This window comes from Zootoca vivipara, chromosome 11 (genome assembly GCF_963506605.1).
Source record: "Zootoca vivipara chromosome 11, rZooViv1.1, whole genome shotgun sequence".
NCBI lineage: Eukaryota > Metazoa > Chordata > Lepidosauria > Squamata > Lacertidae > Zootoca > Zootoca vivipara.
Genome location: NC_083286.1, coordinates 15550519 through 15564304, shown reverse-complemented (window position 1 = coordinate 15564304; position 13786 = coordinate 15550519). Strand labels below are relative to the sequence as shown.

The window sequence follows — 13786 nt, the reverse complement described above, 5'->3', positions numbered from 1 at the left end:
ATGTTTTAAGACATTTTTATCCTGTTTTCCAGTTATAAAATCAAATTGAAGGCAGCTTGCAATAAAAATATAAATCTCAAGATTTTTTTTTTAAAAAACACCACAACCCAAACCTAACAACACAACAAACATGCCACTGCTATGATTGACTCTTGGTGCAATCCTTTGTGCAGTTACAGATTAACCCAGGCATCCCCAAACTGCGGCCCTCCAGATGTTTTGGCCTACAACTCCCATGATCCCTAGCTAACAGGACCAGTGGTCGGGGAAGATGGGAATTGTAGTCCAAAACATCTGGAGGGCCATTTGGGAATGCCTGGATTAACCCCATTAAATTCAATATGGGGCTTGCTTTTGAATGAGTAAGAAGACTAATTTTATTCACCTTAGAAAACATACTGTCTGAAGCAATGGCAATCATATTGTCTAGTGAGAATGAAAATATTCAGCTTTGACTTTGTACCATTTGGAACTTGGGTTACGAATCCCACAGCTGAAAGACAGTCTGCCAGTGAAACTGTTAAAGCTTTTCTATCTCAAGAGATCAGAAAGGGGAAAGAGAAAATGTAAAGAAGCTGCTTTTCAGTGACAGTTCTCATTCTCAACTGTTGGTTGTTTTATTCCTAGAGAATGAGAAACACTGAATCAATTTCTATTGGTAAAAAAGGATGCGAGCTGTCAAGTTACAGAGGACAGCACTCTATCATTTTTCATTGTCGTTGAGTGCAAGTATGATGAATTATTGAGCTTCAGCTCTTTTGTTGAAGGGAACTTGACTCAGTGTACCTAAATGAAAATGTTAGGGAGGCAGAGACGCATGGGTTGGTTGGTTTTTTGTCCCTGTTGGTTGAATTGACCACCCTGACTGTGAAAAGAGTGACCATTTGAAAGCCGTAAGTGAGCAGAACCTGCCAAAGTTCATTTAATCATAACTCAGAAAAATGTAACATGCTCCATTTTAGCATGTCTCTTTACCAGTCACTAAAGCACGTCAAAATGCAAGTAGATAAATAGGAACCCCTACAGCGGGAAGGTAAACGGTGTTTCCGTGTGCTGCTCTGCTTCGCCAGAAGCAGCTTTGTCATGCTGGCCACATGACCTGGAAGCTGTACACCGGCTCCCTCGGCCAATAACGTGAGATGAGCACCGCAACCCTAGAGTTGGTCATGACTGGACCTAATGGTCAGGGGTCCCTTTACCTTTAAAGCAGAATTATTCAAGCTTGGTCCCCAGATATTGTTGAACTGCAGTTTCCATCATCCCCAGCCAGTTTAGCCAGTGATCAGAGATGATGGGAGTTATAGTTCTAACATTTGAGGACCCAAAGTTGAAGAAGGCTGTACTTAAGGATGCATTCCTGAGCATGCTTTTTGGAAGTAGGCTCCACTAAAAGCAATGAGGCTTGCTTCCGTGTAAATAAATGCATTAGCACTGAGCATAGTGCATATCCCAAGCTTTTTGCTGCCTTAAGTGCGCTTCAGTCTGGATCTGCTCCTTCCATCCTTCAAATTAGTAAACTGATTATATGCTGCAGACTTAGTGAGGCGGCTATCTCTTCTCTGATCTTTGCTGGGAATTGCAACCGGCAGCTCATGTTGCTTGGGACAGATACAATATTTGTTCACTACACTAGCAAAACAAAGTCGTCTTATTTCAACACACCCAGTACCTTGCTTTATTTGTCTTTCCACAAGTCATTTTACCTTCCATCCTGCTTGTACTGGCAATATTCACACACAACAAACTCCAGAATGTTTTCTTTACAGATATACAGACAGTGGTCTTTCTGCTATGATAGCATACTGTGACTTCTAAGGCTATTGTTCTAGCACTTGCCCTGCCAAGGTGGCACCATGGGGGGGGGGGTGATAGATGAAAGCAGGGATTGGTGTCTTGAGTTCTGCAGCAGGAGGGGGCACTATTTAGTTTCTGCTTCAGGCAGCAAAATGTATTGGGCTGGCCTTGTCCCTGTTTTTTTGTCTTACATCCAAGAATAACTGTTGTCTTCAGTGCAGCAGCAGACAAAAAAATCCTACTGCATGCTTCCCAATAAGCATATTTATATTTCACAATGATGGCCCCATTCCACGTTTCTTTTTGAACATCCCGTTGATTTCAACTGGGTTATGCCCAACTAAAATATGATTAGGTCTGCAGCATTAGATAACATTGATATTTTAGATTATATAAATATTTAAAAGTGCTTCGGATCATAGAACCAGAGTAGATCAAAGGTGGCAGGAGCAAATCTCCACAGTGATAAGTAGCAGTGCAAAGTTCCAGCTAGCAACAAGAGAACTGAACTAGCTGATGTGTACATACTGCAGTTGGTATAAAAATGTTACATTTGTTATGAAAGCATGGTGCAAAATCCTAACTAGATAAACAGGCAGGCAGGTGCACAATTTCAGTATTAGATTTTAGGGTGATGGGTCGGGATTTGCTTTGTTTTTTAAAGTTTGCTTTTAAAATGTAGAAGGCTTGGAATTTAAGGAATTATGCAGTGGCACTGATGATAAATGTCATTTTCCTGCAGTTCAGAAAGTGAAAATGGGGCAGAAGAAAAAAAGAAGAGCGGGAAAGCATATCCTGGGCTGTCACAGACATCACCAAGTGATCTTGAATGTTTTGAAGACCAGAAGAAGGTTATAACTTCACGGTAATAAAGAATCCAAATATACAAACTTTACAATAGTGTAACTTCCAGAGAAAGCTGTTAAACACACAGTTCCAGAGAATGTTGCTTTTGAAGTCTCATTTCGACCACTGCCAATGCGGTGTGGGGCTTAGGAGAGGTTGAAAGGCTGGTCCAGATGGCTACCAGATCCAGACTCTGGCCACTGGTTACCTGTCCCTGCTGCAAACTGTGGTAAATAGAGATGAGTGGAGGGTCCCTAACTAACCACAGACACCCCCCTTCCTCTCAGTTATTAAACATCTGGTTTTAATTCTCTTGAACACATAAACAAACCTGAAATTGATATAATATGAGTAACCAGTGAGTCTCAATCTATAAATAATCTTCAGCTTCTCACTTAATTCTGCAAAGTCGTAGCTTAGTAATTAGAAACAAGGGTAATAATGCCATACAAATCTGGAAATAGGATTTAGCATTTTGCCAGTTGGTGAGAGATATTCATGTTCTGGGTTCTTAACATAAGATCTCAGTGGATGATAGCTCTTCAGTTTGTCCTATCATAAGCTGGGCCAAAATTCCATACTGCACCTATGTAATAATATATGTGTGCCATTACCATAATTATCTTTCTGTATATCCATTTTGGATATCATTTCACAACATGGTCATCAGCATAGTTTTTGTAAATGCGTTCCTCCCTGCCCAATTTCTATTTCCTTCCTTCTCTACGTGCAGCTACACTCATCCTCAATCTGCTCCCTGATGGAAGAACCTCCATTATGGATGGAGCAACTAACTTTCTTCCCCTCCAGATGAGATAAATACCAGGGCAGAACTAAACCTAAACCTATTCCTGTGCATCATTAATGGCAATAAGGGACCATTATCAGTTAATGAGGGCTCTGGGTTTGAATTCATTTGAACTCATATGATGAATGTTGCCTGTGTAAAGGAAGAGTCTTCAGTCATAGGCTTGGCATGACCTGGTGTCCAGTCTCCCCAGCACACCATAGGCCACATTGTACTTCAGTGGTGGATTCCTTAAAATGTGTCATTTACATGCATGGTTCTTGTGACTGAGCAGGTGTTTGCAAAGCTTCCAGTAGTAGTCATTTGAAAACTTCAAAATAAGCATATTGGCTCCAGATCTACCTACTATTTCTCTGGATTTATTTATTTTTAAAGTGTGGTGAACACGAGTATCAAAAGTGAGCTGATTATGTAAAAGAACTCTCCCTGAGACCCTTAAGGCAAGGGTAAGGTGTTGTTGGACTCCAGTTCTCATCAGCTCCAGCCAGCATGGTCATTGGTCAAGAATGGTAACAGGCTCCCTATCCCTGCAGCAGAAATGCTGCCTGTGAGCTTTTAAAAAAAAGAAAACCCTCATTTTAAAAACTGTGTTAAATGCATGGGATGTTGCCTTGCTCTAGGTCAAAGACAATTGTGGATAATACCTTCTTGGCAACAGATGGCAAGAACATCTCAAAGCCCGAAAGGAAGAAGAGTGCCTCAAATCAGGTACTGGGGAGAATCCAAACCCTGCGGTCATCATCTGAGGCCTTTCTTCATGTGCCTCCACAAGAGGTCCGGAGGTTGACAACACAAGAGTGGGTCTTTTCTGTGGTGGCCCCGTTTGTGGAATGCTCTCCTCAAGGAGGTTCGCCTGGCACCATCATTACATATCTTTAATCTCCAGGCGAAAGTGTTTCCCTATAACCTAACCTTTGGCTGATTAAACATTCTTGTATGGGCTTTTAAATGTGTTTGGGGGCTTGGTTTGTTTTTATTTTACAATGTATTTTGTATTCCCATTTTATTTTGTTGTGAACTGCCCTGTGATCTTCTGATGAAGAGCAGTATTAATTTATTTTTATTTTTAATAAATATCCACTTTAGGCAAAGTGTATTGCATGTTTATGTTGGCTGTATTATTGTGCCAAACTACAATGATGACCTCAAGTATTTTTGGACCTTGGGCAAAGTATCAAAATAATTCTCCCTCAGACATACCAGTGGCATTTTGGACCTCTGACCCAATCGGTTTCCACTGCCACTGTTATCCATTGCCTGGGACTTCGGTCCCTTCCAATAATATTAGGGCCTCAATCTGTACCTCTGTTCCTGAATAGCATAATATAACCCCAGTTCCTACATCTTCTGCAGAAAAGGGACTTAACAGTTGCTTAATGCAAAGATAGACATCAGCTGGTATATATAGTAATGTTAATGTAGCAATAACCAAAATGTATCCATTTGTTTCCTCAACTTTAGTTTAAGGCAAATGCTCACTTTCACAAGCTGTTTCTGGATGTCCCAATTGATGAACCCTTGAGAAAAAGTAAGTTGAATGCCATATTTTTTCCTGTTTTGTTACATTGAATTTTCTGTCACACTAACCCTTTGGCATGCCTCAAAGTTTTTGCAAGGACTTCTATTACTAGCTAAAATATTAGTGAGAGATTTCTGGCCATTGACACGTGATTTTTGATATTTAGTTTTTGGTAGTCTCTTCTAGTTCATAGCCAAGATGTTTGCTTTTCCAAATATAATTCAACAACTATCTTGTATTGAGTAGCTTTCTCTTAATATCAGAGTTCAGCTACAAGAGATTTAGGATATGATCTAAGGCTATTTGACTTTTTCAGAGTGATTCCCCCTCCATGAATAACAGCATTTACATTTCATAGACAGTATTTAATACATTGCTTACAGCATTGCACAAGTGCAGCTGTTAGATAACATAGTACTTGTGACCCTTTCAGATTTCACCTGTGCATTACAAAAAGAAATATTGTACCAAGGGAAGCTATTCATATCGGAGAACTGGATTTGCTTCCATTCTAAGGTCTTCGGCAAAGACACTAAGGTAAACGAAGTCAAGTGTTATGATGCATTGGACTCAATGATTCTTGCTTAATTCTTTTTTTAATATGGTTGGGGGTGATGGTATAAATGTTAATGGAAACAATGGGACACTTGTAGAATTAGAAAATTAAAAAGGATCTGGTGGTTTCAACCCACAACCCTGGGTAAAATAATGTTGAATTTATTAATAGAAGTGACTATACCAATTGTTAATGCAGCATTAGGTAAAGGTAAAGGGACCCCTGACCGTTAGGTCCAGTCGCGAACAACTCTGGGGTTGCGGCGCTCATCTCGCTTTATTGGCTGAGGGAGCCGGCGTACAGCTTCCGGGTCATGTGGCCAGCATGACTAAGCCGCTTCTGGCGAACCAGAGCAACGCACGGAAACACTGTTTACCTTCCCGCCTGAGCGGTACCTATTTATCTACTTGCACTTTGATGTGCTTTCGAACTGCTAGGTGGGCAGGAGCTGGGACTGAGCAACAGGAGCTCACCCCATTGCGGGGATTTGAACCGCCAACCTAGGCTCTGTGGTTTGTAGACCACAGCATTAGGTCTACAAAAAACCTCAAATCAGCTGCTGGTGGTAATGTAATTTGACTAGTCTTCTCAGTTCAAGATGTGTCTCTCTGGAGAAGCTGAGTTAATGAATCAGCAAACTGCTTCCCTTCTAAGCAAGGGTTTAATTGGAGATGGAGCAGGTTGTGACTTGCATGTTTAGTTGTATATCTCAAGTATCTCAGGAAGCAGATGTCAGCTGCTTTGTGACACGTGTATGCAAGAACCAGCTTTCTCGCAATGGGTTATTTCTCAGTAACTGAAAACTACAGGATCCAAGTTACCATCTTTATACTCTAATAACTGATATGATCTCATTTCAGATTAGTATACCTGTGTTGTCTGTGACACTGATAAAGAAAACTAAGACCGCCCTTCTAGTGCCAAATGCCCTGGTCATAACAACAGTCTCTGATAGGGTAAGTGCACATTTTGGAAGAAGCTTCTTAGCACCTTTTAATTCCCCATTTTGTTTTGTTTTTCCTCCCTTTTCCCTGTTCTTCTCCATTAGCTGTTGATCTTGTTAATTGGCTGTCCTGGTTTTTATTGAAGGTTAGATTTTTACTTATTTTTTATTATTATCGCTGCATTTATACAGAAAAGAACAGCAAGATCTAACTTGGACTAAAACAAAATAAAATAAACACACGGCTTGCTCTTCATCCCCTCATGTTTTTACCCATCCTTAGCCCATTACTGGAAACATCAGGGAGCAGTTGCCAAGAGAATATCTGGAACTCTTAACACAAAAGAAGTGTTTTCACCAAGCAAAAATGTTCCTCTTTCACTAGGCCTTCAGCTGATTGACATCTGTTACCCTTTTAAATTGTGTTGTGGGGGGGGTTAATTGGGTTGTTTTTATTATGTATTTTCTGTTTTTTATATTGTGACTATGTTGTGAGATCTACGGGTATAGGACAGTGTACAGATTTAATAAATAATAAAATTTAAAAGACCCTGAACCAATGTTGTGGGAAGAGTAACACTCCCCCTGTAATGCAGAGATTTACAACAGGTGGTCCCTCGGCAAAATCCAGCCACCCAAGAGCCGTTCTCTGCTGTTGTCTAACGAAGATACATAGTTTTCGGTCTATGTGGTATGGTGGTGGCTGGGGCCCTCAGGAATGCAAGCATGTCAACTTAATCAGTGGTAATAGATATACAGGCCTATTTTGCCCCTCCAAGTATGTCTAGGAAAACTAGCTGTTGGGCAGGCTTATCTGAGTGTGATATGCTAGTAGTGGTCAGCTTGTAGGGGGAACTCAATACTGACAGCATCAATCTTGGATACACATGATCAAGGCAGATGATTAAAAAGTAGCTTGTCATGTTGGATGACACACAATGCCTTTTATGTGCCTTTGTTCTTAGCTAAAGCAAGCTATGGCAGTCTCCCCAAATGCTGAATAATAATTTTGGTGGTTTTCTTTTCAGTACATTTTTGTGTCCTTTCTGTCCAGAGACACCGCTTACAAACTATTAAAATCAGTTTGTCAACATCTAGAGGTGAGTGAAAACCTTTTTCAGGTGTGTCTGTGTGTGTTCTCAGTATTGGTAGTTGATCAAATGGTATCATTTTAAAATGTGTTTTCAGGATGATAGTGTTGGCAACAGTCCCAGTCTTCCTTCTCCAGAAAATAGCTTCCGGGCAAATCGCCCGACAACTTTACCACTGGTAAGTTTTGTTTTTTTAATAAAACTGATGAGGAACAATATGGAATGGATATGAGCCAATATAATTTTCAGTAATAAGATTATTGTTTTGAGATAGTATTGGAAGCTTTGTAAGAAATTCCTTGCTCCAATTCTGGCATGGACCAGCCTTTGCCAACCTGCTGTTCTTCAGACATTTCAAACTACAACTCTCATCAATCCCAGCCAGAACAATCTGGCTGGGGCTGATGGGAATTGTAGTCAGAAACATCTGGAGGGCAGTGAGCTGACAAAGGCATTAATTTCATGCATGATGCACACCCGCATGTACATGCTGAACTTGATGTTATTAAGATTGTTGAAGACTTGATGTCATTATGATTACTGAAAGCTCACTGCAATCAAATGCTTCACCAATTGCTTACTTGTAAAGCTCCCTGGTCAACCTCTGGCAAGTCACTAGAGCTCTATTCCAACATTCATCATGAGTAACTTGTACAGAGATTTGAAAAGAACAGCTGTTCATGCATAGGCTTCCATATGATTGATACCAGTCCACAGTCTTGATTGCACAGACAAGTAGATGCTCACAGAGAGACTTCCCCTTTCAGATGTCATTGTCAGCATGTGGACATCAAAGATACACCCTTATTCATGAATTCAATGTGGCGTATCAAATGTAGATGCATTTTCCCCTTAAATGAGCTAATCAGTGTTTTATATATTTCAGTAAGGTGGATCACACTTTTTAAGAGCTAGTTCTGCTCTTTTCCCAGGCAAACAGGTTTTAAGCTTGAGGTTTACATCAATATCTTCAGATGTCAAAGCAATAATTACTCAGAATTTTCAGTCTCCATATAAATTGAGTAGAAAGCTATCATAGATCTCTCACCATGGCCTGCTTCTCAAGACATAGGTTTCCAGGACCACACAAAAATGTGGATTCCTGGAGAAAAGCTTGCAGCCACTTTCCCCCTCCCCAGTCCTTGTTTTACTTCTGTGGTGCCCTGAAATAAGCCCAGGTGTGGCTTAATGGGTCGTCTGAACCCAGGCTTGTGGTTGGTGAAAAGAGAGCTTAACCAAAAAGCCCTGGTTTAGGCAACAAGCTAAGCCAATTGTAAGAGAAGTGTAACTTCTGGTACATTTGTACTAAGAGGTTAAATAAATCTGTTCAAGCTCTGGAATCCTGTCCAACTGTATTCCAAGAGTTTCAGGTGAATTAAGTTATTTGAAAACTAGATTAGATTGAGAGAACTTGACTTGACAGATCAAAATCTTTGTGGAACTGCAACCAAAGTTTTCTATTTTCTACTGTGCCACATTAGATACGCTTAATATTTGTTACTATTGTGATGTCATTGATCCATATTACTGAAAGTGACAGTTGGGGGGGTGGCAGAATATTGAACAGACTGTTAATTCTTAACTAACATTTCTGGTGTATCTTTTCTTCAGGATTTCAATGAAGATTTTTCTGAACTGGATGGCATCATCCAACAGCGCAGACAAGAGATGGAAGAATCCAGCAGCACTGGTTCTCAAACTCCAGAACTGGAACCCTTCCAAGGTTTGAATAATAAACCGTTTCTGTACTATCCAGAAGCAGAAACTGCAGCCTTTTATCTAGGAATTTAAAGCACTTTCCCAGAGGCTACATACACTCTGTACATTTATAGCTCATTACTTCCTCCAAAGAGTCCTGGGAACTGTGCTTTATTAAGAGTGCTTGAAATTATAGCTCTGTGACGGGTAAACTGCATTTCCCAGGTTCCTTTTGGAAATGCCATGTGCTTTAAATATACTTTAAAAGTATGGTGTGCATGCAGCCAAAGAGGGGGAAATGTGGTTGTTGCTTATGTTGTACGTTTTAATGTGCAAAAAGCTTTAAATTCTTTGTAGTGGTTTCAAGACATATGTAAGACCTGTCCATATAATGCCTGGTTTTTATTGTATGGAGGGAAGGGGTCAGGCACAGTTTGACACATATTGGCACTTGTCCAAGAGAATTAATAGGTTAGTCCCAACATGTTTTGTGTAAAATCACACTGTGGATGAAGTATTAGCTATTCAGTAGCACCAAAGGAACATAATTGTGTGAAGCCTCATCTTGAGGTTGCAAATTCATTTTTCGGGCACTTAGGCCAAATCAATGCCTTCTCAACATATTCATGCTGATCAGGAACACTGGAAGTTTCTTTATACCATGTCAAACCATTGGTTCTTGTCTGCATAATGACTAGCAGTAGATCTCCAGTTACAGGTAGGTAGCCATGTTGGTCTGCCGTAGTCGAAACAAAATAAAAAAGATTCCTTCCAGTAGCACCTTGGAGACCAACTAAGTAGATCTCCAGATTTCTGCCAGGTCCTTTCCCAACCCTGCTTGGAGACACCAGGGATTGAACTTGGGACCATACAAAACATGTACACTATACTGAGTTACAGTCCACTTCTTGTCAGTGTTTTGATCAAACACCTTCATACTTTTTGAAGCCACCACCATCGGACATCTCCTCTCTTCCCACCCGCCACAAACATGCAGAATCCAGGCAAACCATTTTTGCCTCTTGGAATCCTGTGATAAAGTATTAATCAGACTACTCTAAAATCTTAATCAATCTGGCTGTTAAGCATCTGCTCCATTGTTCTAACAATCACAAAAATCATGGATGTAAGACACATCCTACTGAAATGAGGCTAACTTCACAATAATGTTTATGCACCTGCATTGCACTTTGTGGTGTTATGCAATGCCTTAAGTTGTTCATAGTGTTGTCGGACTACAACTCTCTTTATGCCTGATAATTGGCCATGCTGGCTGGGAATGATGGGAATTGTCATCTGATAACATCTGGAGTACACCGCATTGGATATCCCAATACTGCATGCATTTGTTTTTAGTTTGAAATGCTTGTTCTTCAACAGATTACCATGTTGTTGAGACCCAGACTCATCTGAAAACCTCCAGAGTGGAGTCAAAGGCTGTCCATACAGATGTTAAGGCTAAATGTTTGTGTGATGATAAAATCAGGAATCTTCCAAGAAATGGTAAATAGAGCAAATCCCCATTTCAAGCTGGTGTTGCGGGCTAGGCTGATAGATCCAGGCAGGGTTGGATTCCAGCAATTAAAAATGACCGTGGGTTGAATCCAGAAATGGCCTTCTATATGTGGAAAGTATCTTCTGCTCACAGAGAGGCTCCCTATATTACACATTGTGCAGAACACTGGGAGTGAAAAGTGAAATTACTTCTGCAGGTATTCTTCTACTTGTGCAATAACTTATGCAACCTCTTGCCCAAGCAGAAGCCAGAGAACTGCTACAGAATCTACCTCTGATAGCACTAACTCATATGAAAGTATTTGTCAAACAAAGCTAGCAGCTGCTTCTCTTCTGCTCACAGTGGCAAAAGAAAATATGTATACAGACTTTCACAGTTTTATTTGATCTTAATTTTTGAGGCAAAATTCTGGAAAGATGCAGGAGATGATCACATATGCAAACCTCCTGGTAGAATGTGGCATATGAAGCAGAAAGGTGAAAATCAGCATTTCGTTAGGGAGAATGCCTGTTGTGGGTAGGAAGTGAGGAAGGCATGGGCCAAGACTGCACCCATAATTGGAAACTTCTCCCAGCTATGTGTTCCTTTGGTTTACAGCTGGAGTCTACTTATGACACCAGATCTTGCTCTGCAGGTTCTGCTCCATGTAGCACAATCATAGCCTTGCATAGTTCTAGAATTCCTCTCTTTGCCCCACTATTCTGAATAATATCCCATTCAGGTCAACTTACAATTTGAAATGCTCTCTTATATATGGCTGAGAACATTAGCTCATCAGTCTATTAGCCACATATTTAAGCTGTATATTTTAATCAAGGCTTCCTTAGGTATAGTGGTGCCCAGTGCTGATGGTTTAACTCTAAACAATGTGCTCAGTTGATTTAGAGCATAATCATATTGCATAATAGACCAAGCCAGTTACCCTTCATTAAGTGGCCTCAGAGCATAACCTGAATTAACGTATTGTAATATTTTTAATTAGTGAGGAAGGAACAACAACTTGCACCCTATAGTCATTTGGCAGTTGTTGTCTTATGGAGTGTGTCTGGTCGTATCGTTTTCAGATTCTTCAATAAATATTTTATTCTTCTCATAGTTCCTCCTCCTAGAATCCTTGGAGTCCTTTACAGAGTGAATTACCAGAAGTTTTTGACTGTGAACCACATACTTATTCTCTATGCAATTCTGTAAGTATATATAACCCATTCCCCAAACTGCAAGGTTGCAAAATCAAGACTCTGGGAAACTTTGCTGACATAAATCTGGGGTGCTTTCAGAATGCTGGGCTTCCTGTGGCTAAATAAACGGCTTGGACATTCTTTCCCCCCCTTATTAGCTCCACACCAGTAAAGAACCTGAATATGTTCCACAGTACAAATTTCCAATGGGGAAAATGGAAGCAAAAAATGTGTGACCTTTATAAATTGCTCAGAATTGTGTTATAGGGATAATAGGCTTATGCGTTTTTTCTAAAAGCATTTTGCCAGACTCCTGGAGGCTAACTGAAAGAAGACTGAGAGATATTTTAAAAGACCATGGGTGAATTGAAACGGCCAACAACATTGCAAACTAGGTTGCATATATGTAGGTTGGTGGAGTAGACAGCAGTAGAACTTCACTGTATACATTCTGCTGTATTCTGGGGTGATATCAGCTGGTTCCCTGGCTGCAGCAAGCAATGGAGAGTTAAGCACCACTGGATCTTTTAAATAAGGCATAGCCACCTTGCTACCCTCCTGGTGTCACTGGACTACGACTCCCATCATTCTTGACCATTGACTGTGCTCGCTAGAGCTGATGGGAGTTCTAGTCCAACATTATAGTTTGAAGGACCCCACATTAGCAACCTCGGTTGTAAAGGGTGAAGATCTGGATGAGTATATATTACCAAATGAGGAGAAATACCTGCAATGTCACTCTGAAAGTCTTTTTGCACAATTGACCTTTGCTGTCTGAGGCACATCAGCTTAATGGGGTGAAAATTTAACTGTTAAATTCCTAATAATGTTACATGGCTAAATGAATGTAACAGCAATTCGGTGTGTGGTGATCAAGTGTGGTTTTTTTGTCCTCAATCCACCTCTCCTACAGTGTTTGTGTACTCATTTGCTCGACTTTCTACATGAGATATAAAATCTACATTCTGGAAGAGCAGCTTGGCACCATGGCTTCCTTTGTGGATTCACATACCCATGCGTAAGAATGATTTTGTTGTTTGAATCTTCTTTATCTTTCCATTTTTTTACTATTATAGTCCTGCTAGACCTAGCTTCATCATCATCTATCCCATAGTTTCTCCCCTGGAGTTAAGTTTTCATTCTGTTCTTCAAACAGTCATTTTAAATCTGAAGTCTTTCATGAGAGTAATTCCCATTACATTTAATAGGAGTTTTTCCTGAGTAGACATGTATAGGATTGCATGTGCATAGTGCACACTATTTCGGCGTTTTGGTCCTTAACTGACATGAGGTAAAACTAAAATTTAATCCAGTGCTTTATTTCTGTACATTCTCATTCTAGTTGCTTACCTCACTATCTCACAAAACTCCAGACATCTCCTTTGTGCATTTTTAAATTGTCTTCTGCTTCCCTTTCCCCACATTTACTCTCCATTTCAGATATCCAATAAAAGAAGGTCTAGGATCTCAACTGCCTCTTAACATTGTTGGTCTCTCTGAGGAGCTAACAGCTAATCTTATCAAACTGGAAAAGGTGACTAATAGAGAACTGTGTAACTAAGAATTGCTGTTTTTTTAAAAAAAAATCTCAAGGTAGCCATACCTTCCAAGTCCTAGAAGAGGGATGGGGAACCTGTGATGTTGGACTCCAACTTCCATCAGCCCCAGGCAGCGTGGCTAACAATTGGGGATGATGATGGGAGCTGTTATCCAACATCTGGTGGGCAAATGGTTCCCCATTCCTATCCTAAGAAAACAGCTGCTGGTATGTATGAGCATGGAAAGTGAAGTTAATGTTTATAAGGGTGGCATGGTGCTTAACAACCATTCCCAAACT

At 40.3% G+C, this 13786-nt stretch overlaps 1 protein-coding gene across 3 annotated transcripts in view; it reads left to right on the top strand.

Moving 5' to 3' along the window:
- GRAMD2B (GRAM domain containing 2B) overlaps window positions 1–13786 on the top strand; it is a 63711-nt gene that overhangs the window by 40638 nt on the left and 9287 nt on the right. For all 3 annotated transcript variants that reach the window (XM_035099658.2, XM_035099660.2, XM_035099659.2), the window contains exons 2-13: window positions 2537–2659; window positions 4069–4156; window positions 4910–4976; window positions 5401–5504; window positions 6384–6479; window positions 7495–7566; window positions 7655–7735; window positions 9169–9280; window positions 10636–10758; window positions 11868–11958; window positions 12863–12967; window positions 13390–13483. In XM_035099658.2, the coding sequence (XP_034955549.1) occupies window positions 2537–2659; window positions 4069–4156; window positions 4910–4976; window positions 5401–5504; window positions 6384–6479; window positions 7495–7566; window positions 7655–7735; window positions 9169–9280; window positions 10636–10758; window positions 11868–11958; window positions 12863–12967; window positions 13390–13483 (1156 nt within the window). The remainder of the gene's footprint in view (window positions 1–2536; window positions 2660–4068; window positions 4157–4909; window positions 4977–5400; window positions 5505–6383; window positions 6480–7494; window positions 7567–7654; window positions 7736–9168; window positions 9281–10635; window positions 10759–11867; window positions 11959–12862; window positions 12968–13389; window positions 13484–13786) is intronic.